This window comes from Balaenoptera physalus (genome assembly GCF_965194825.1).
Source record: "Balaenoptera physalus genome assembly, chromosome: 10".
In the NCBI taxonomy this organism is placed as follows: Eukaryota; Metazoa; Chordata; class Mammalia; order Artiodactyla; family Balaenopteridae; genus Balaenoptera; species Balaenoptera physalus.
The window spans coordinates 34,930,465-34,952,995 of record NC_138889.1 but is presented as its reverse complement, the minus strand read 5'-3'; the positions used below and the strand labels follow the sequence as shown (position 1 = coordinate 34,952,995).

Genomic DNA, 22,531 nt, shown 5'->3' with positions numbered 1-22,531 from the left:
CTGAGAAACCAGATTTCATTAAAAGTAAAATTTTCTGCTAAGTGAAAGACACTGCCAAGAGAATAAAGAGACAGAGTGGGACAAAATATTTGCAAAATACATATCTGATAAAGCCTGTTATCCAAAATATACAAAGAAAACAAAAAACCCTCTTAAAACTCAACAGAAAGAAAACAACCCAATTAAAAAACAGGCCAAAGACCTTAACAAACACGTCACCAAAGAAGATATACAGATGTCAAATAAGCATATGAAAACATACTTCACATAATATGTCATCAGGGAAATTTAAGTCAAAACAATAATGAGCTACCACTACACACCTATTAGAATGGCCAAAATCTAAAGCACTGAGAAACACAAATGCTGGCAAGGACGTGAAACAAGAGGGACTCTCATTTATTGAGAGTGGGACTATAAAATGGTACAGCCACTTTTGGAAGACAATTTGGTGGTTTCTTACAAAACTAAACATACTCTTACCAAGCAATTGCACTCCTTGCTATTTGCCCTAAGGAGTTGAAAATTGATGTGCACACAAATACCTGCAGACAGATCTTTTATAGCAGCTTTATTTGTAATTGCCAAAACCTGGAAGCAACCAAGATGTCCTTTAGTAGGTGAATGGATAAATAAACTGTGGAATATACAGACAATGGAATGTTATACAGCACTAAAAAGAAATGAGCTTTTCACATGCAAGAAGGTTAAATGCATATTGCTAAGGGAAAAACCTAATTTGAAAAGGCTTCCTACTGTATGATTCCAACTATATGACATTCTGAAAAAGGCAAAATACTATGGTGACAATATAAATATTAGTGGTTGACAGGAGTTGGGGAGGAGGAAGGGACGAATAGGCAGAGCACAGAGGATTTGGATGGGCAGCAAAAATACTCTGTATGATACTCTTAACCATGGATACATGTCATTATACATTTGTCCAAACCCAATGAATGTTACAAAACCAAGAATGAACCCTAATGTAAACTATGGACTTTCGGTGATTATGATGTGTCGATATAGGTTCATCAGTTGTACCACTCTGGTGGAGGACTGTGATAATAGGGGAAGCTATGTATGTGTCATGGCAGGAGGTACATGGGAAATCTCTGTACCTTCCTCTCAATTTTGCCGTAAACCTAAAATTGCTCTAAAAAATAATAAAACCTTTAAAAAATGTGAATGTTCATTGTTTCTGTTTTGGAAGCCATACCAGGGAGAACGATGCTGCCAAGTCAGTTTTCATTTTTAGATGATGACACCAACTCTACTCAGCTTCAGAAAGAAATATGTTTTTCTTGAAAATACTTCATTTCTATTCAGTTTCTTCTGTGGTCTGCTTATGATGGTGTCTTTCTAATTCCAAAAGACTTTTCCCACCATCCCCAGCTTCTTTCAGAAGGGTCAATTCTCTAGTTGTCCAGGCATAACCCATTCATTTAGCACATCTATAACTTGATACCTGCATGCTAACTGATAGAATGTCCCTTCCCTCCACTACACTAAAAACTCCACTAGTGCTGCAGCCAGTTAGGTCTGTCCTGTTTTACTGCTTTTCAACTAGCACCTAGCATAGTGCCTGGCATACAGCAGGTGCTCAATAAATATTTGGTTAATGAATACATGAACAAAAAATTAGATGAACATAGAGTAAATTATGCTAAGTGAAATAAGCCAGACAGAGAAAGACAAATACCACATGGTATCAGTTACATGTGGAATCAAAAAAATAAGTTGAATTCATAGAAACAGAGAGCAGAGAAGTTGTTACCAGGGGCTGGAGGATGGGGAAATAGGGAGAGGTTGGTAAAAGGATACAAACTTTTGGGTATAAGGTGAATAAGGTCTGAGGATCTAATGTATAATATCGTGACTATAATAGATAACATTGTACCGTACTGTATAATTGAAATTTGCTAGGAGAGTAGAACTTAAACGTTCTTGCCAAAAAGAAAGGCAAATAAGTGAGGTGATAGATACGTTAATTAACTTGATGGGGGTGGAATTCTTTTACCATGCACATATACATCAAATCATCACATTGTACACTTTAAATATCTTACAATTTTATTTGTCAGTTATACCTCAATAAAGATAGAAAAAATGAGGCTAACAATGTAATATAATTAAAAATCCATCAATACCTACTTAGCCTAGTGTCTTCTAAATCGTATGTTTCAACTGTATTACAATATTTCCCAACCATATTCCATCCAATGTATTCACTACAAATGCTGTCACAGTGTAAAACATGCAAAGAATAATAGCTTGGCATCATCTGTTATGACTGGTTCATTTAGCAAACAGTTATATACTGAATGTTTAGTATATTCCTAGCACTGAGCTAGTACAGAGGTAAGCCAGTGAGAAATGATCTTTTCCTTCTTAATACAAGGCCAGTAGCCTGCATTTATGGGACTGGCAGGTCATGATGACTTCTCCTTGAAAGGTATTAAGGCAATTTCTGACCACTTCCTGGTTCAGTCCTAGTATTAGTAAAGGAATGCAATGGGCTATTCAACCGATTACTTTTTGGCTAATTCATTTTTTTTTTTTTTTCTCAGCTTAAGAGAGGTCATTTCTCCCCACCCCATACCCCTGCTTCCTGAGTGGTATCTTTTTTCTCTGCCTCTTCTCTTTTCTGTCTCATACCAAGGGAAATCCGGAGGCATTATTGTCTCCCACTTCTAACTTGGAGGAGAGGTGGGGAAACTGCCTCTTGGCCCCTAACTGTGTCTTCTCATTGCTGCCTTAAATGTGGAGTTAGTATCACCCATTCATTTATGTCACACACTTCTAATCACCCTTGATCTTGAATTCTCCATTAGGATTCATTTTTACCTTCCTAGATGTTTTATCACTTGGCTCACATTTTTTTCCTCCAAACCTCTATTGTTTCTTTTTGGAATTTAAACTGAATTTCCTATTATGAGAAAGGAAGTATAGTGGTGGAGGGCACAGATTCTGGAGTCACACCCCTTGGATTTGAATCCTACTCCACCACTTCTTAACTGTGATTAAGGCAATTTAACATCTCTGAACCTCAGTTTCCTCATTTGTAAATTGAAAGTAATAATAATGTCTACATTATAAGGCTTAAATGAGTTAAGACCCATAAAACACTTAGTCACTGGCACATAGAAAGCACTCCCGAATACCAGTATTATCATTATCCTTGGTAACATTAATATCCATATTTTTGACTATTGACTTTCAATTTCTGGACATATTGGCATCCACACATAGTTCTACCTTGAAGCAGCTTATCACACAGCCCTACTTTAAGATTTCAAACCTGATATTTTTCTCCAATTACAAAAATTCTTCTCCTCATCTTTCTCACTCTTGAAAACTCCCAGAACATTCTATTTTCTTGCCTTAAATCACTGATTCAAGCAAGCACTGGCAATCAAACTTCCTAATCTTTAACTCTAATAATTTTCTAATATGAATCTTCGAGTCTTAGTCAGTCTAATCTTAATCTCTTCACTCTTCCTTGAACATATACACTTACAAGCTCTCCTCAATGTCCAGAGATCAATAATCTTACTTGTCCTTTAACAGCCAAATGAATGATTTATCAACATCTATCTTGAGCTCCTCTTTGTAAATATTGCTGAATAAAGGTACTTCGTTTCTATTACTCAAAACTAAAACAGAACCACGCCAACAGTAGTGGTCCAACAAATGCTTTCTAAGAGTAAATTTGGGAAGACTTCCTTTATGTTTAGGATGCTATTCTGATAATAATGATATGAAAGCATTTGTATTTTAATTAGAGTATTCTTGGTGCTATATGCACTTTTGAAGTAACTTTCAAGAATGAAGTAGCATTTGTCATATATCTACTTTTGCATACCATCTCTGATTTATAAGGATTTCAATTAAAGAAAATCTAACCTATGTTGACTAACAATCAGCTACCGACTAGCTGTATGCTCTTTAGAAACTCATTATGTCTTTGGGACTTGTGTATCTGTAAAATGAGGGAGCTGGGCTAGAATAAACTGGCTTTTAGAGGACTCCAAGGGGGTCATTCACTTAAGAATTAGACTAAGGAGACTGTAAGCATAAAGAAAATCATATTAATGCAGGGGGGAATGTTCAAGAAACCAGAACCAAAGTCAGACGGGAATAGTAATTCTAATTACGCACCGGAGAATTGACTCTTCCACACAAAGGACTTCAAACTGTAACTATGACTAAATGATGTCGGTTGGAAAGTTAAGGTTACTGTCAGTTGTCCCGTTTTCTCACATAACGTCTTGTCACAGTACCTCAACTAATTTAAAATGTAATTAAAACCCCCTGAAGCTGAATACATATGTTCAACATCAGTTAAATACATTCATCCTTTGGGGAAAACAATCATGTTCTAGAAATACACAAAGCGATTATTTTTTATGAAGAATTAACTTCAGTAGGAGGGGTACACATATCATTAATAAATAGTTGGGAATCATTTTCATCAAAAAGACATAGCAGTTGTAAAGAATTATATGTTAGCTATCTACAGGGAGAGTGAATTTTTTTGTTAAATGTCTTTTGGGTTAATATTCTTTTGGTGTAAATGTGTATTAAATATGCATGTCAACTCCTTTGAACTCTCTGTTAAGGTAAAAACTCCCCACTCCCTCCTTTCCTGCTCATAAGTAGAGGGCTCTTGAAATTAGAGAACTCACAAACAGGGAGCAAAAAAGCAGACATTCAGATCTTTGGTTCCTTGTCTAGGTGTGATATCAGAACTCCAGAGAGAACCCTAAACTCACGTCAGCTTGTTATAAAATACACTTATTGCTAGAATTCAAATGTGAAATGATGTTTAAATGTATTTCTGTCTTCAGATATAAATGTGTTTGGCTGCTTAGAGTTTAGTGTAGATAGAAAGAGAAATTAAAACATATATTCTATGAAAGTTCAAGTCTGAAATACACTATGCAAGTCAATCCAAAATCATTAGGTAAATATGTAATTTAGATGATTTTAAAAACATGAAAGCCTTACTTAAAGCAACATACTTCTTCAGAAATTATATAACTGTGATGTCTAAGTTTTTCTTTTGCTTTAAACTGTTTACACCTATTTCTTATACACTTACAAAAATATACTAAACAAAAAGGGAACTTTTAAACTTTGTTTAGAATTACCATTATATAATTATTAAATAAACATGCATGTAGGGAAAGGACAAAATCATGTAGAAAATTTGTAACTGCATCATATATATATGTACATATAGAATTTTGACAACTTTTACCGTTTTTCTTTTGAAAGAAAATTTTAATTTGGTATATATTATATATAATATATATGATAGAAATGTAAAAATACAATCAGAACAAATCTGTTTCTTTAAAGTTAAATAGTTAATGAACAATGTTCACATTGTTCCCAAGATTAGTATGACTTGTGTCTAATATTAAAAGCGTTAGTCAAATAGTATGCAATTATAATATCCAACCCCATTCAATACGGAGTATTATAAATAAAATATATATTGTTAAAACATCATCATATAAGTTATACGAAAATATCACCATTTCTTAGAGGAAGCAAGGGCTGATTAAAATCTATAAAATATTAGATGGTCTCCATTTACAATTAAACCAACAAGAAAGGATCGGGGAAAGGAGCCTACCTTCCATTGCCCTTTTAAAGAAGACCTTACAGCTCCCACAGGTAAGGACACCATAATGACAGCCTGATGCTTCATCCCCACAGATTAAACAAATCTTCTGAGGTAATGACTCGAAGCTGTACTGTGGGCTCTGGCTGGCTTCTGAATCCGGCCTTGAAATGCAAAACAAAGTACTCCATTTATTTTTAGGTGCACCACTATCTAATACTAAAGTTTTCTTAATCCAGAATTGACAGAGTGAAAGGGTTTTTAGAAAATAGAAGCGAATACACTTGAAAGACATGCAAACTAAACTTGATGTACTACCTGTGACTGGATTCATCAGACTGGCAAAGTTATTAGCCTTTCATCAGGAGCACCAACACGAAAGAATAATAAAGAATTAATATATAATTTTATATCCAGAAAAACATCTTTCTACAAAACTCCTTATAGAGAATCAATTCAGTCTTTGACAAATCAAATGTTTTGACCTTGTACGCTGGGTAACGATAAACGTGGTTTTGCTTTAAGAGTACAATCATACTTAGAGATGCTACTGAGTTTTTAAAACTCAACTCTGTAATTAAACAAGAATAGGTGTTTGTCATTTTAAAGTATTGTTCAGTATACTGCCACTGTTTTGACTATTCACAAAACAAGATTCCAAACCGAGAGCATTTTTTTCTTTTTTCTTTAAAATTCCATTACTCCCGTAGGTAAATTAAAATGTTTTTTAAAACCTGTGTGAAAAAAAGTTGCAGCGAACTCGAAACAATATTAGAATACAAGGTACTGCAGTGATTGATGTTTCGATCCATAATGTAAACATATTACACATAAATTAATTTTAATCTTGAGATTCGTATGAAAATGAAGCGGTTGAGTGTCCAGACCCCTGAGACGGTTCTGCTTTGGGTTCTGGCCCGCTACCCAACATCCAGTGCCACCCCTCCCGGGAGAACGGGGCGTTAATGTCTCCTCTCCAAGACAGACATTCCCAGTATTCGTCCTTCTACGAAGAAAAGCATTTTATAAGGCCCCCGACTCGCCGCACCCCTTCCGCTCCGCGGGGCTACAGCGGACCTAGAGTGACGCTGCACTTTTAGAAATCACGGCTGGTCTCGTCTTGGGATCGCGCAGATCTGAAAAGTTTAGAAACCTATTTTCGGGGAGGTACGCTCCGGAAACAGCATATTCTGCGCCCCCTTGGTGTCCCCCCAAAAAATGAGGAGAAGAGGTAAGGAAAAGGAAGCCAACCTGCGCTGTGCCCCGCCCCGGCCACCCACCCCTCGCGGCTACTCGGGGGAGCCGGAGCCGGAGCCGGAGCCGGAGCCGGAGCCGGGCGCTGAGGGCCGGGAGCTGGCGGCGGCCAGCGGCCGCACCGCTATTCTCGCGACGCGCCGGGCGCGCCCCGCCCCGGGCCCTCACCTCAGGTAGTTGAGATAAGGCTGGTAGACCTGCGGCAGGCCCTCCTTGAGCACCGCGGCCTGGTAGCCGAGCTGCGGGAGCCCGTTGAGGCCGAGCGGCGGGTAGAGCGCTGGGGCCGCCCCGGCGGCGGCGGCGGCGGCGGCGGCGGCCGCCGAGGCCGAGGTGGACGGCAGGCCGTCCCGCGGCAGCAGGCAGGCGCCTGCGCCCGGCCCCTTGCAGGGGGGCGGCGCGAACGGGCCCTGCTGGGGCGGCGCGCCCTCCGCCTTGTACAGGATGCACTCCAGGGTCGACCCCGACGAGGACGCGGACGAGACAGACGCACCGAGAGGTGCGCCGACGGCCGCCCCTTCCCCGGGTCTGGACGACGGCGCTCGCGTAGGCAGCGCCGGCGGCGCCAGCGGGAAATCCGGGAAGACGGCGGGGTTGGTACCCGCCACCAGGTACGGCCGCGGGGAGCGCGCGGCGGCCTCGGCGCCTTCCTCCTCCTCCTTGATCTTCAGGGCGGGCGGCTGGAAGTCTCCATAGAGCGGGAATGCGTCGTCCTTGGGCTCGGCGTCGGGCTGGTACGCGCAGTCGGGGAAGTCGCCGGCCGCGATCTGGGCGGACGAGGCCGAGGGCGGGCACCGCGGCGGGGCAAAGGCGCTGACAGCCGCGGCCCCGCCGTCATAGTTATCCCCCTCTAGCAGCTGCCGGGTGCGGGCGGCCAGGAAGGCCGAGTTGAGCGGCAGGATGGGCACGTGGATAAAATCCATCACCGTAGTGGCCAGCGGGGAGCGCCCGGGCGCCGCTGGCGCGTCGTGCTCCGCCAGGGCGACCCTGGGCGCCGTGAAGCGGGAATCTTCCTTGGGGACCAGGGCGACGCCTCCTGCGGCCGACCCTGGAGCAACGGTCGCGGCTCCTCCTCCGGCCGCCGGGCCTCCCGCAGGCCGGAGTTTGCCCTTCAGAGGCGGACCCACGGAGCCCTCGGACTCGGAGCCATCCTCCTCCTCTACCTCCACCACAGCGGGCTGCGGAGAGGGCTTCACTGCGGCCCCGGGCCAGTGATGGCTCCCGGCCGTCGGGGGCAGCAGCTGCCGGGACGGTGCCAGGCCTCTGGGCAGCACTTTCTGGGCAGCTGCCGTCCCGGAGCTGTCACCAGGCTTGCCTTCTGGTCGGCTCATGAGCGGGGGCAATACCCCCTGGGTGGCAGGGGCAGCCCGGGCGTCTTGGGGAAGCTCGGGGCTGAAGAGGCACCAAGGGCTGGTGGCCTCACAGACGGGCGGGCTGGCGTGGCTCTGCCCAGGACCCGAGGGCGCCAGTAGCGTGTCCAAGACACTGTCCAGCAGTCCGCTGTCCTTTTCTGGGGGTCTAGAGGTGCCACCTCCAGCACCCCCTGTGGCTTCAACTCTGGAATACGCCCCCTCCACGTCTGACAGCGACTGCTGGTCCTGAGTCTTCCCGTCTGGGTCCTGACCCTGGCAGGGCCGAGGGAAGAGCAGCCCGTCCAGGGAGAGGGGTATGACCGAGGCTGCAGGCGACGCGTCCGAGGTCTCGCTCGCCTGAAAGGGGCCTGTGTCCCGGCGTCCCAGCAGAGGGGATCCGATCTGGGTGGGGGAGGACGCTCTGCCCGCCACGTGGGGAGCCCGGGGATCCTTTGCCTTCCGCTCAGTCATGACGACCTGGACTCTCCTTTTCTCCTCCCCTGTCTCTGGGGAGGAGGGATAGGGGAAGGACGAGGGGGTGTCAAGAATACAAGAGCAGCGGGGGGAGGAAATAGGTGTTGAATTTGGCTGGACCGGACGGTGGAGAGGGGGGTGAAATCTCCACCTCCTGGGTCGGAAGGGGGCGGCACCGATCAGCTACTGCCCTTGCCCTCGGTCCGGTAGGCAGGGGAGGGGTGGCAGTTGCTCCGTCCTTGAGGCAGGTGGGGAGAGCAGGCGAAGGCAGTTGTAGGGATCTCGCTTCCTGACTGGGAGAGTTCTCCAAGAGAGTTCCCCGACTTCAGTCTGCGGACAGGAGACGCAGAGTACTCACAAGTCGGCACTCGAGTGGCGGCGGCTTCGAAAGCGATGCAAAGCGGCTCTCTCTCTCGACTGTTTCTCCCGCTTCAGTGCCGTGTTGCTCCCAATCCCCGACTGCATTCCACTTCCCTTCTCACTAAAACCCTGGGGCTACTTTGGCCTCTCGGCAGAGCCCATCCTCAGGAACAGCCTTGTTTCTGCCGGCTGCCTATAGCTGGCGACAACCATCTCTGCAGCTCTCACATTTCTCGGCAGTCCGGGGGCACGAAACGCCTATAGTTGCAGATTCCACTCAAATGCCAAGTGAAACTAGTTCTCACTGAGAATGCTGCTCACACACCAGACCCTCGCTCACTCAACTATTACTAGGCTTAACTGGAGTAGTGACAGCCAGTAGACTAGCCCCACCGCTTTCTAACAACGCCTCCTCCCTATCTGGAGGCCCCGCCCAAAGTCCCTCCCTGCCCCAATTATGGACCAGATCTGAAATTGTGGAGTTGGTATTTCCAGCCGCTAGTCTGAATAACAGGTACTGTGGGATGGAACTTCATAAGCATATTAGATTTTGTACGACCAATTAAGAATTATGCCCAATCTAACTGGAAAAGCGAATGGATTCTATCAGAAGCTGAATTCTCAGGATTTCAGTTTTGTAAAGATTTTACATAGAGGAAAATATTTTGCTATGTGTATTATTTTTTAGAATAAACGTATCAAGGATGATCCTGAATAACATGAAAGAGATTTTCTCTCTTATGACTTCCATAAAAGTGAGTATTTTCAAATTTCTCTTGCTACAACCAACATGTCCTGCTCCTCGTGAACAATCCTCAATGTGGCAGAGAAATTTGGGAGTGGGAGATAGTTGATAACACTTACCTACGTGTACAGGAAGTTTGGATGTTGTGTGTCACACTTTGATTTGTCCTAAGGAATGCATTCCAACTTTTAACACATAGCACTTTAAGGAAAGTTTTCTTTAGCTCCAGCTTATATCCTGTGCTACATCGTAAATTCCTCAATAGAGATGTTAAATTGTATTTTTCTCCCCTCAGCGTTCTTACTCTTAAAAATAATCTTTGAGTTTTTTAAGCAGATCACCTCTTGCCTCCTAAGATATGGTAGAGGGGGAGTAGTGCAATATATTTGAGATACAGAGTTATAAGGTAACAATCTCTGTGCTGAACCCAAGACCGTTGGGTATCCTGACATCATCTTAAATATACCATGTTCAAAAGTGAATTAATCATTTGGAAAAGTCCTCGAAGTTCTGTCTGTGCTGTTGCCCCACATATTCTGTCAGCCAGGTATAGAGAATACACTGGAAGACTCCAAGACTCCAGGATGGGCAGAGCTACTAGAGGTAAGGAGCCTGGATCCCTGAATCACCTGGGGAGGGTCTACATGAGTGAGAAATAAATTTTATCATGTTAGGCCACTGGATTTTGGAATCCATTGTTCCAGCCATTAGCTTACTCTGACTGACTAATTTTAAATATAAAGGAGTTAGGCGGGTAGAGGAGGGGTGAAGAGAACTTCAGGAAGCAGATATAGTATGTTCACAGGACATCAAATAGGAAGACATAATATGGGGACTGCAAGGAGGCCATTATGGATAGAACATAGAGTACATGTGGGAATGGAAGAGGATAAGGCTAGAGAGATGAACTAATTTATTATTATTAATACTGTTATTGTTGCTTTTGGGCTTCCCTTTTCCAATCTATTTTAAACCACTTAACATGCTTTATTTGATATAATTCACATACCTTAGAGTTCACCTGTTTTAAAGTTACAATTCAATGGTGTTTAGCATATGCACAGTTGTATAACTATCACCACTATTAATTTTAGAACATTTACATCACCCCAGAAAGAAACCCCACACCCATTAATAGTCACTCCTCATTTTCCCTTAAAACCTTTCAACAACCTCTGAATCTACTTTCCTTCTCTCTGCATTTGCCTATTCTGGACATTTCATATAGAATCATACCATATGTGTTCTTTTTTGCTGGCTTCTTTCACTTAACATAATGTTTTCAAGGTGCAGCCACATGGTAGCATGTATTAGTACTTCACTCCTTTTTATTGCTAAATAATATTTTATTGTATGGATATACTGTTTGATTATCCATTTAGCAGTTGTTGGACATTTGGGCTGTTTCTGCTTGTAGGCTATTATGAATAATGTTGCTATTAACATTCATGTACAAGTTTTCGTGTGAACATATATTTTCATTTCTCTGGCATATATGCCTAGGATTAGAATTTCTGGGTCATATGCTAACTCTAGGTTTAACCTTTTGAGGAACTGCAGACTGTTTTCCAAAGTGACTGGACATATGACATTTACACCTGCAGTGTAGGAAGGTTCCAATTTCTCCACATCCTCAGAAACACCTGTTGTTGTCTTTTTATTATAGCCCTCATAGTGTGTGTGAGTGAAGTAGTATTTCACTTTGGTTTTGATTTACACTTCCCTGATGATTAGTGCCATAGAATCTGTAGATTTTGTAGAATCTGGATAGCACTGCCAGGTAGTCTTCTATGACTTTTACATGTGTTAACTTATTTAATCCTTCAACAGTCCCATGAAGTAAGTACTGTTATCTGCATTTCATAGTTGAGAATACTGAAGCTCAGAGTTTCCCAATATTATTAAGATAATAAGTAGCATAGCCATATTTGATCCCAGGCAATCAAATACCTCAAATACCAGACTTCTTAGGAGTGTGATTTTTAAATAGCAAATGGCTCAGAATGTGGGTTCCAGGTTGCTGTAGCCATAAAATTGGCACTAAGTCTCATTTTAAATGACAGACTATATTTGGCTTAATTTTGATTGACTATAAAAATTCCCTCAAACCAGACAAGTCTGACTAGGATATTTCCATAAGATTGAAAGTCTTGAAGTAAGGAAACAATAATAAAGATACTCAGCATATCCTAAATCACCATTATGCCATGAAATTTGATGCTGGGTGATTAGCATTGTTGGCACAAGAATTCCTAAAAATATGAATCTTTGAGTGAAACAAAGTCACTAGTTAAATATACTGGTTAAAAATAGAATTACCATATGATCCAGTAATTCCACTCTTGGATATTTATCCGAAAGAAACACAGACACTAATTAGAAAAGATATATGTACCCCTATGTTCATTGCAACATTACTTACAATAGCTAAGATATGGAAGCAACCTAAGTGCCCATTAATAGATGAATGGATAAAGATGAAGGTGTGATATATATATATAAGTATATATAAATAATAGAATATTACTCAGCCATAGAAAAGAATTGAATCTTGCCATTTGCAACAACATGGATGAACTGTGAGGGCATTATGTTAAGTGAAATAAGTCAGACAGAGAAAGACAAATACTGTAAGATTTCACTTATATGTAGAATCTAAAAGAAGAAAACAAATGAACAAACATAATAAAACAGAAACAGAGTTATAGACACAGAGAAAAAACAGGTGATTGCCAGAGAGAGGGGGATGATGGTGATGGGGTATGAAAGAAATAGGTGAGGGAGATTAAGTGGTACAAACTTCCAGTTGCAAAATAAATGAGTCAGGGATATGAAATGCACAGTGTGGGGAATATAGTAATTATGTAATATTTTTGTATGGTGACATATTGTAACTAGACTTATCATGGTGATCATTTCGAAATGTATAGAAACATTGAATCACTATGTTGTGTAACAGGAACTAACATAGTGTTGTAGGTCAATTATACTTCAAAAACAAACCAACCAACAAACAAACTCATATAAAAAGAGATCAGATTTGTGGGTACCAGAGGCAGGGGGATGTGGAATTGGATGAAAGCAGTCAAAAGGTACAAACTCCCAGTTATAAGATAAATAAGTACTAAATAATGTACAACATGATAAATATAATTAACACTGCTTATGTATGAAAGTTGTTAAGCAAATAAATCCTGAGTTCTCATCACAAGGAAAAATATTTTTTTCTATTTCTTTAATGTTGTATCTATATAACATGTGGATGTTCATTAAACTTATTGTGATAATCATTTCATGAAGTATGTAAATCAAAGCATTATGCTGTACACCTTAAACTTATACAGTGCTGTATGTCAATTATATTTCAATAAAACTGGAAGAAAAAAAACTCACTTGTTAAATTCAGGTGTGATAGGGCTAACTCCAAATATTCCTACAGACTATTTTTTAAGAAGATAGTTCAAATTTGGAAGGTTTTTTTTTTGTTTGTTTATATTAGAAAAAGGCTTATTAAATTATAATTGTCATACCGTAAGCTGCTTATATTGAAAATGTACACTTTGTTAAGTTTTGACATAAGTATATACCTGTGAAGCCATCACCACAAAAAAAGATAAGTATACCCTTTTCCTCTAGAAGTTTCCTCATGTCACTTTTTAATCCCTTCCTTTTTCTATCCTCTCCTATCCTTGTCATTCCTTATGGATCGCTGGGCAACCACTAATCTGCTTTTTGTCACTATACATTAGTTTTTTTTTTTAAACTTTATATCTGATTTATTAAATGTATTAAATTATATACACATAGATTTTTAGGACTGTGTCTGCTTTAATTTTTTAATTAATAGACTTTACTTTTTAGGATAGTTTTAGATTTACAGAGAAACTAAGCAGATAGTAGAGAGTTCCCCTATATCATCTGCATAGTTTTTCTTATTACCATCTTATGTTAATATGGTATATTTGTTACAATTAATGAACCAATATTGATACATTATTAATAACTAATATACATAATTTGTTCAGATCTCCTTAGCTTTTACCTAATGTACTTTTTCCTTTCCACAATCTCATCCAGGATACCACATTACATTGTTGTTATGTCTCCTTAGGCTCCTCTTGGCTATGACAGTTTCTCAGACTGTCCTTGTTTTTGATGACTTTGGCAGTCCTGAGGCATACTGTGGGATGCCCCTCTATTGGAATTTCATGTTTACCTCATGATTAGACTGGGGTTATGGGTTTGGGGGAGGCAAATTACAGTGGTAAAGTGCCATATTCATCACAACATATCAAAGGTATACACTGTCAACATGACTTATCACTGTTGACGTTGACCTTGATCACCTGGCTGAAGTAGTATTTGTCAGTTTTCTCCTCTGCATAGTTACTCTTGTTCCCCTCTTACCATTATTGTGCTCTTTGGAAGGAAGTCACTATGAACAGCCCACACTTAAGAACGTGTGGGCGTGTAAGGAGTTACTAGTTCCCTCCTTTAGGGTAGAGTATCTACATAATTAATTTGGAATTCTTCTGCATGGGAGATTTACCTCTTCTCCACCATTTACTAATTTATTCAGTCTTTTATTTATATCAGTATGGACTCATGGATATTTATTTTATACTTTGAGTTATAATCTATTTTATTTTTTTGCTCAAGTTGTTCCAGGCTTGAGCATTGGGAACTTGTGTGTGTGTTTGTGTGTGTGTGTTCATGTGTGTGTTTGAACATTTTCTTAATTTCTGGCATTACAAGATGCCCTAGACTCATCTTGTCTATTTACTGCCCCAGTCCTAGAATCAGCCATGTATTGGAAAATGATATTAGAAATGAATATCTGAGTGCTAAATGTGTTCTACATTTACTTTTATTTCTTACAATGTTGTACAGTGTAGTGTATGCTTTTTTCGTCTAGCTTCTTTCACTCAGCATAATTATTTTAAGATCTATATTGTAGTATATCTCATTAGCTCTATTTTTTTTATTGCTGAGTAATAATCTATTGTATGGATATACCGTAGTTCGTTTATCTGTTGATAAACATTTGAATTTTTCCCAGTATTTTAATATCACAAGTAAAGCTACTATGAAAATGTGTGTATAAGTCTTTGTATGGACATATGTTTTTCTTTCTCATGAATAAATCCCCAGAAATGAAATGGCTGGATAAATTAGTAGGTGTACATTTAACTACCAGACAATTTCCAAAGTAGTTGTACCATTTTACATTCCCACCAGCAGTATATTACAGTTCTAATTCTTCCATATCCTGGACAACAATTGGTATGGTCAGTAGTTTTAATTTTAACAATTCTAGTAGATAACGTAGTGGTATCTCATTGTGATTTTAATTGCATTTCTCTAATGACTAATGATGTTTATCATCTTTTAATGTGCTTATTTGCCATTTGGTATGTCTTTTAAAATATTTTGTTTGCTTTTTAAAAGTTGAATTATTTTCTTATTATGGAATTTTGAGAGTTCTTTATGTATTCTGATGCAAGTCCCTTGTTATATATGTGATTTGAAAATATTTTCTCCTAACCTGTGCCTTATCTTTAAGTTCTCTTAAGAGTATCCTTTAAAGAGCAGATGTTTTTAATATTGATAGTCTAATTTGTCAATTTATACTTTTGTGAATTTTGCTTTTGGTGTCAGTGTCGTAATTAAAATTCTTTGCCAAACTCAAGGTCACAAAAGTTTACTCCTGTGTTTTCTCCTGTTTTTATAGTTTTTAGTTTTACATTTACATCTGTGAATCATTTTAAGTTACGTTTTTAATGTTGTGTGAGGTATAGATCAAAGTTCTTTTCTTTTTTTTTTTTTGCATATGGATATTCAGTTGTTCCAGCATCATCTGCTTAAAACAGTATTCTTTCCCCACTTAATTGCCTTTACACCCTTGTAGTAGATCAGTTACTCATATATGTGGGGGTCTCTTTCCAGACTCTCAATATTGTTTTGTTGTTCTGTCTGAGAGTCTTTATGTCAATAGCACACTGTCTTGATTGCTGTCACTGTGTGATAGGTCTTGGATACTTGAAGTGTTAGTACTTCAAGTACTAACTTTATTCTTCTTTTTCAGAATTATTTTGCTTATTCTAGGCCCTTTGCATTTTCATATAAATTTTAGAATTAATTTCTACAAACAAGTCTGCTGCAATATTGATGGGGATTGAATTGAAATAGATCGTTTTAGAGAGGAATTGCTGTCTCATCAACATTAAATCTTCCATCTTCCCATGAAGATGGTATATATCTCCATTTCTTTATGCCTAATTTCTCTCAGCAATGTTTTGAAGCTTTTACTGTAGAGAACTTTCAGATTTTTGGTCAGATTTATTTCCAATTATTTCATATTTTTGATGTTATTGTAAATGGTATCTATATAAGTTTTCTAATGCTGAGAAATAAATTACCACAAACTTAATGGTTTAAATATCACCCAGTCATTATCTCACAGTTTCCATGGGTCAGGAATCTAGGCATGGGTTAGTTGGATCCACTGCTCAGGGCTCACATGACTGTATCAGTGCATCAGCCAAGACTGCATTATCATCTGGGGCTCAGCCTGCTCTTCCAGGTTCATTCAGGTAGCGGCAGAGTTCAGTTCCTTCAAACTCATGGTGGCTTCCATCTTCTTCGAGGTCGGCAGGAGATAGTTATTCATGCTTTTTAAGGGCTTCTGCCTGATTAAGTCAGACCCACCAGATAATCTCCATTTTGATTAACTCAAAATAAACTGACGTGGGATCTTAATTATACTACATCAGCAAATATCCTTTTGCCAGAAATGTAACGTAATCATGGGAATGAAATCCATCATTTTGACCACCTCATTCACATTCAAGGGGAGGAAATTATACAAATCATGTACACTGTGGGGAGAGAAGTTTGGAGACCATTTTATAATTATGCCTAATTTTTGTTTTATATTGTACATGTCTAGAATGATGGACGGTGGATGTCCTTGGTAGTTCTCTGATTTTATTGGGGAAAACATTCAGTCTTTCATCATTAAGTATGATGTTAGCTGCAGAGTTTTTCATAAATTTCCCCTTATCAGATTGAGGAAGTACCCCTCTATTCCTAAGTACCTCTCTTTGCTGAGACGTTTATTAGGAGTAGATGTGCTTTTTTGTCAAATGATCTTTCTGTTGAGATGATCTTACGTCTTTTCTTTATTAATTTGTTAATATGGTGAATACATTAATTGAGTTTTTAATGTTAAGCCAACCTTGTATTCCTGGGATAAATCTTACTTAGTCATGATGTAATTTTTATATATCACATTTGATTTGTTAAAAGCTTGGTAGAATTGTTAAGTCTTCGTTTATGAGCAATATTGGTCTGTTGTCTTCTCTTATAATGACTTTGGCTTTTGTATCATGAATTCCAAGAAATAAATGGCACATTTTCATATTTATAGAATAAAATTAAAAGTACAATAAAATTTATTTTCTCCACAAATACATGTAGTTTGGTACCAGCTGTTCTTTTGTGTTGTCTGTCCACTATGGCGGTGGATATAACGTGCAAAGAGAGCCATGAAGCTTTTTTAAACTTGAAAAGATGATTGACTTTTGACAAGTTTAATCCAGTTTTTATAGTGAACGAAGGAATCATTAATTCATTTTACAGACGTCTGCCTTCAGAATATCATTAAACAGTTTGCTTTGTATGTTATTTTACTATATATGTACATATATATACATATGTGTGTGTATATATATATATATACACACACACACACACACACACACACATTTTCTACACTATCACATATAATGCTCAGAAAACTTCATGATATAAGTATTATTACCTCAGTTTTGCAGATGAGAAAATTGAAGCCTGGAGTCTTAGACCTAGTAATTAGTAGAGTCAGAACTCACTACTATGGCTTTTAATTTCAAATCTAGTGCTCTTTTCACTTTACATATTGTTTCTCTATTTTTTTTACAGTTTATAGTGTTGGTAGTTGACAAGGTTCATGGAATAGTGTAGAAATGTTTGCTTGATCTGAGGCCTTAGAAATATGAACACATTCAGAATGGCATGTCAGGCCACTTAGACCTATGATTTGGTTAGTTTGGAAATTTTTATTGTTTATACAACTTTGAGAGCTAGAATTCGTCTGTATTTACAAAGGGATGATTGTAGGTCCTTGAAGTGAGTACACAAAGGTCACTTCTGTAACCTGCTTGACACATTCCCCTCAGTTCTGAATCCAGTGCTCCATACAACTCTTGGGTTATTCAGGCCCCTCCACAGATGTACTGACCACCCACTAGATAATACCTGCTTTTTACACCCATGTCAGGTAGGATATATTTTGGCTCCAAGTAACAGGGTACTCAATAAAAAGTGACTTATATAACAGATACTTATTATCTCACATGCCAGGAAGTCTAGAGGAAAGTAGTTCTAGGGTTGGTTAATCGTGGCTCAGTAATGTCCTCAGGGTTCCAAACTCTCATCTTTCCAGTCAGCTGGCATCAGAGGCTTGGGTTTTATCTCTTTCTTGTCCCCTAGTGCCCAAAGATGGCATCAGAGTCTCACATAACTGCATCCAAAATTAAGAATAAGGAAAGTTTCTCCTGGCATGTTTTTTCTTTAAATCAAGGAAGAAAACCTTATCCAGAAGCTGACCCCATAGACATCCTATCAAGACTTATTGGCTAGAACTGGGTCATCTGTGCACCACTAAACCAATTACTCAAAGGGGAATTTGATTAGATTAATTGTGATTCATCTCCTGCAGCTGAGTCCACTGTTCTGAGAACTTTGCTACCAAAATTGGGGTTTATGTTAGAAAGGAACAGAAGTTGGGATGGGAATTCAACAAATAACATCTGACATTATTCAAAGTCTCATTTTGCTCAGAGTCCTAAATGATACTTAATCTAAACTGAGAAAGAAATTCACACTCAGGTATGAATGAATTTAATAGCCTACTTATTTTTGTAAATATAACTTCATAATTTATCTTAACAATAATTATTTTTCATGCATACATTTATACACACTTGTGATTCTAATATAATATTTTTAAATGACGATCAACTCCATATATCCTTTTGTGTACCTTGAATTATTCTTCAACTTTATGCACTAATTACTGCCTCTGGCACTCATTTTTTTGGTTCTACAGTTTAGCCTATAGTTGTCCAGAGTTCACACATAGGTGCATTTGTTACATTTTTCTGTTCTTGGAACTATATACACTTACATACATCGCTTATATTACAGTTCTGAAATATTTAATTTTTAATTTTACAGTCTAGTTTTCTCTCCTTAATGTAATGATTATTAGGAATTTTTCCAAATTACCATTAAAAATCTATATTTATATGGAATGATATAGGATGAGAAATGATTGGCAGATACAGGTACTAAAGGTCTATCATAGTTAACCTATAGTTGATACTGTTTAATATGTCATTCGTTAAAATTTTTATTAATTTTATAAACTTCAAATTTATCTAAAGGGGAAAGGAATATAGTACTGCTCTGGGTAATTTTGCTAAAATAAACAAGAACAAATGCTGTATAAAATAGCTGTCTTTCCTACATTAAACACCAGAAATAATACTTTCCTTATGAGGTTGATCAGAAGATTAATAGTAATTGTATAGTTGAAGTTAAAATAAGGAGCTATGGGTCTTCCCTGGTGGCGTAGTGCTTAAGAATCCGCCTGCCAATGCAGGGGACACGGGTTCGAGCCCTGGTCCGGGAAGATCCCACATGCCGCGGAGCAACTAAGCCCGTGCGCCACAACTACTGAGCCTGTGCTCTAGAGCCCGCGTGCCACAGCTATTGAAGCCCGTGCTCTGCAACAAGAGAAGCCAGCGCAATGAGAAGCCCGTGCACCACAGCGAAGAGTAGCCCCTGCTTGCCGCAACTAGAGGAAGCCCACGCGCAGCAACAAAGACCCAACACAGCCAAAAATAAAATAAAAATAAATAATAATAAAAAAATAAGGAACTATGGTAAGTTTAAGTTTAAAGCTATAATATGTGAAACATAAAAAGGTTTTCTCTATTAGTTTTGCAGCTCTACTACATATAAGTATCAACATTGAGAAGGACTTTGGAGCGGATCCCTCCACTCTACCCCGAAGAAGTGTATTTCCATATAATCCATATAACTTGCAAAATATACAGTAAATGAAATATAAAGTGCAAGATCAGGTGCAACCGTAAAAGGTTCATACTTGATGCCTGACCATTTCCGGAACTGCAGGCATTTTTTCAGTTGTGAGCCAAACTCATTCCTCCCAAAGACAAACTTCATTTGTCCATTATTTTGACTTTTAAAAAAACTAACCGATTCATTGAAAATGAGGAAATCTAGGCTTAAAGAAACCGTTATCTTTTTAGAACACCAATTATTGTGAAAGCACAATATAAGCAGCGTACCTAAATTTAGAAAATAGAAATCACAACAGTATTCCTCATCATAAATAGTAACCTAAGCAGAAATAAAAGAGAAGACAGGATCTCAGACTAGGATGGTCATTTATGTTTTATTGCTATAAGGAATCCTACCTCCCTCGCTTTTGTATTATTGATACTTTCTTTTTCTCTGTGCTGCTTCTCAGTCTGGTTCCTGCATTTAAGGCAAGAACTCTACTCTCCTAGATAGCTATTTTCAAAGGATTTTGGTCCTCTGCCAGTTTTCATTCTATCACATATTCTTCTCATCTCTCTTCCCAAAGTCTTCATCCTTATTCATGAAGAAATGAGAGATAGTTTATTAGTAAATACTGTACTTATAAAAAATGTTTGATGTGAGATAGGCTTTGAAGTAAATTTTTTATAATAAAAAACTTTGAAGAATTAAAAATGCTTAATGTAAACCATGGAAATAGCCACAGATTTTCTCTTTAAGTCATATTTTTAGGATTTATGAGAAAATGATGGTGAAAACTACTTATAAAGGACACTAATTTTGGGAATTCCCTTGCAGTCCAGTGGTTAGGGCTCCAGGTTTCCACTGCAGGGGTCACCGGTTCGATCCCTGGTTGGGGAACCAAGATCCCACAAGGCATGCAGCTTGGCAAAACAAACAAACAACCCCCCCCCCTAATTTTAATATTAGAATTCAAATAACATATCAGTTAGAGATGGTTGTATCTTCTTCCTTCTTCCTTTTCTGTCTTCTACAACTCAACTTTAATCAGTAGTGTTACCTTTCCTAGTGTTTCTTATTGTATTATTTAATATGTTTTTACTTATATTTGATTTTCAGCTTTATTCTTGGGCTCTTCCTTATATAAATAGATCAATCATAGAGCATTTTCTATTTTTTACCTTTCATCCCCATTCTCTTTTAATTTATATCATTCATAAATATAACATTCTATCCCGTAACTCTTGTCTCAATGTTTGTTTTCATTTTAGATTTTCATTGGTTAAAAATATCTAATGCTCACTGCTGAAGATTCTACAGCCATATCCTGGTTTCTTTAAGTAGTTTCCAATAGGTGAACATCTTCACTAAATTCTTACATGTTCAAAATTGTTGGTCTTTTTTTATGCTTGAAGGAGTGCTTGGCTGAATACAAAATCCTGGGGACTTATTTTTCTTGTGTATGTTATAGGTGCTGCTCCCTGACAGTGGAGAAGTCTGATGCCCCTGTCTTTTTCTTTCCATTGTAAGTTTTTGTCTAGTTGCTGAAAGAACCTTTCTTTATTGCTGAAATCTAATAAACTTCCCAAGATAAATATCATGTTGACGATTCTGTATCAGATCTTGTGCTGTATGGTGTGCTGTTTCAATATGTAGATTCAATTATTTTCTGTTTTTAATTATAATTTAAAATATTTATTCTGTTTCAGTGTTATCTTCTTCTTTGGAGATTCCACTTTTGCAAATATTGGCTCTCTTTTGCCTGATTTATATATTTATTTTCTATTCTTTTCTTGTCTTTCTTTTTGATATTTACCATCTGTAGCCCTTATTGTATTTTTCATGGTGTATTATATTAATTTCCTAGGGTTGCTGTAACAAATTACCACAAATTTGGCATCTCAAAACAACAGAAATTTATTCACTTACAGTTTTGGAGGCCAGAAGCCTGAAATCAAGGTGTCAGCAGGGTCGCGCGTCATCTGATGTTTCTAGGAAAGAATCCTTCCTTGCCTCTTCCTAGCTTCTGGTGGCACCCAGAAATTCTTGGCAGTTTTTGGCTTTTATCTGTATCACTCTCATCTCTGTTTCTGTTTTCACATGGCCGTTCTCTTTGTTTGTCTCTCTATGTCCTCTCCTTTTCTTATAAGTATACCAGGCATGAGATTTAGGGCCCACCCTAATCCAGTGTGATTTCATTTCAAGATCTTTAACTCACTACTTTGCAAAGATCTTATTTCTAAATAAGGTCACATTCACGGATACCAGAGGTTAGAATCTGAACATGTCTTTTGGGCAGAAGACAATTCGACCCACTACACATAGTGTCTATGTTCTTTGTTTTCCTTCAGTTAAAAAAAAAAAAGACCTTTTTACTTGGAAATAATTTCAAATGTAGTGAAAACTTTCAATAAGAGTACAGAAAACTCCCGTATACCCTTCACCCAGATTCCCCAACATTTTGTGCTGTTTGCTTCATTGTTCACTTAACCTAATCTAATCTAATCCATCTATCTAATCTGCGGCATTATATCTATTTGTATATCTATTGATATAGATACACATTTTTTTCTGAACCATTTGAGACTA

General features: G+C 38.7%; 2 protein-coding genes across 8 annotated transcripts in view; one reads left to right on the top strand and one right to left on the bottom strand.

The window, feature by feature from the left end:
* PGR (progesterone receptor) overlaps positions 1-8,703 on the bottom strand; it is a gene marked incomplete at its 5' end in the record, with an annotated part of 116,225 nt that extends 107,522 nt beyond the window's left edge. For both annotated transcript variants that reach the window (XM_082409897.1, XM_082409898.1), the window contains 2 exons: positions 5,642-5,793; positions 7,052-8,703. In XM_082409897.1, the coding sequence (XP_082266023.1) occupies positions 5,642-5,793; positions 7,052-8,703 (1,804 nt within the window). The remainder of the gene's footprint in view (positions 1-5,641; positions 5,794-7,051) is intronic.
* LOC309636675 (uncharacterized protein) overlaps positions 5,787-22,531 on the top strand; it is a gene marked incomplete at its 5' end in the record, with an annotated part of 137,895 nt that continues 121,150 nt past the window's right edge. For 2 of the 6 annotated variants that reach the window (XR_014250141.1, XR_014250142.1), the window contains one exon: positions 10,355-10,414. Coding sequence is in view for 3 of the 6 variants with exons in the window: in XM_082410083.1 (XP_082266209.1) it covers positions 10,279-10,414 (136 nt within the window). Of the gene's footprint in view, positions 6,861-7,357; positions 7,492-9,754; positions 9,822-10,278; positions 10,415-22,531 lie in introns of those variants that run through there. The other 4 variants (XR_014250140.1, XM_082410085.1, XM_082410084.1 and 1 more) reach the window with 4 other exon arrangements.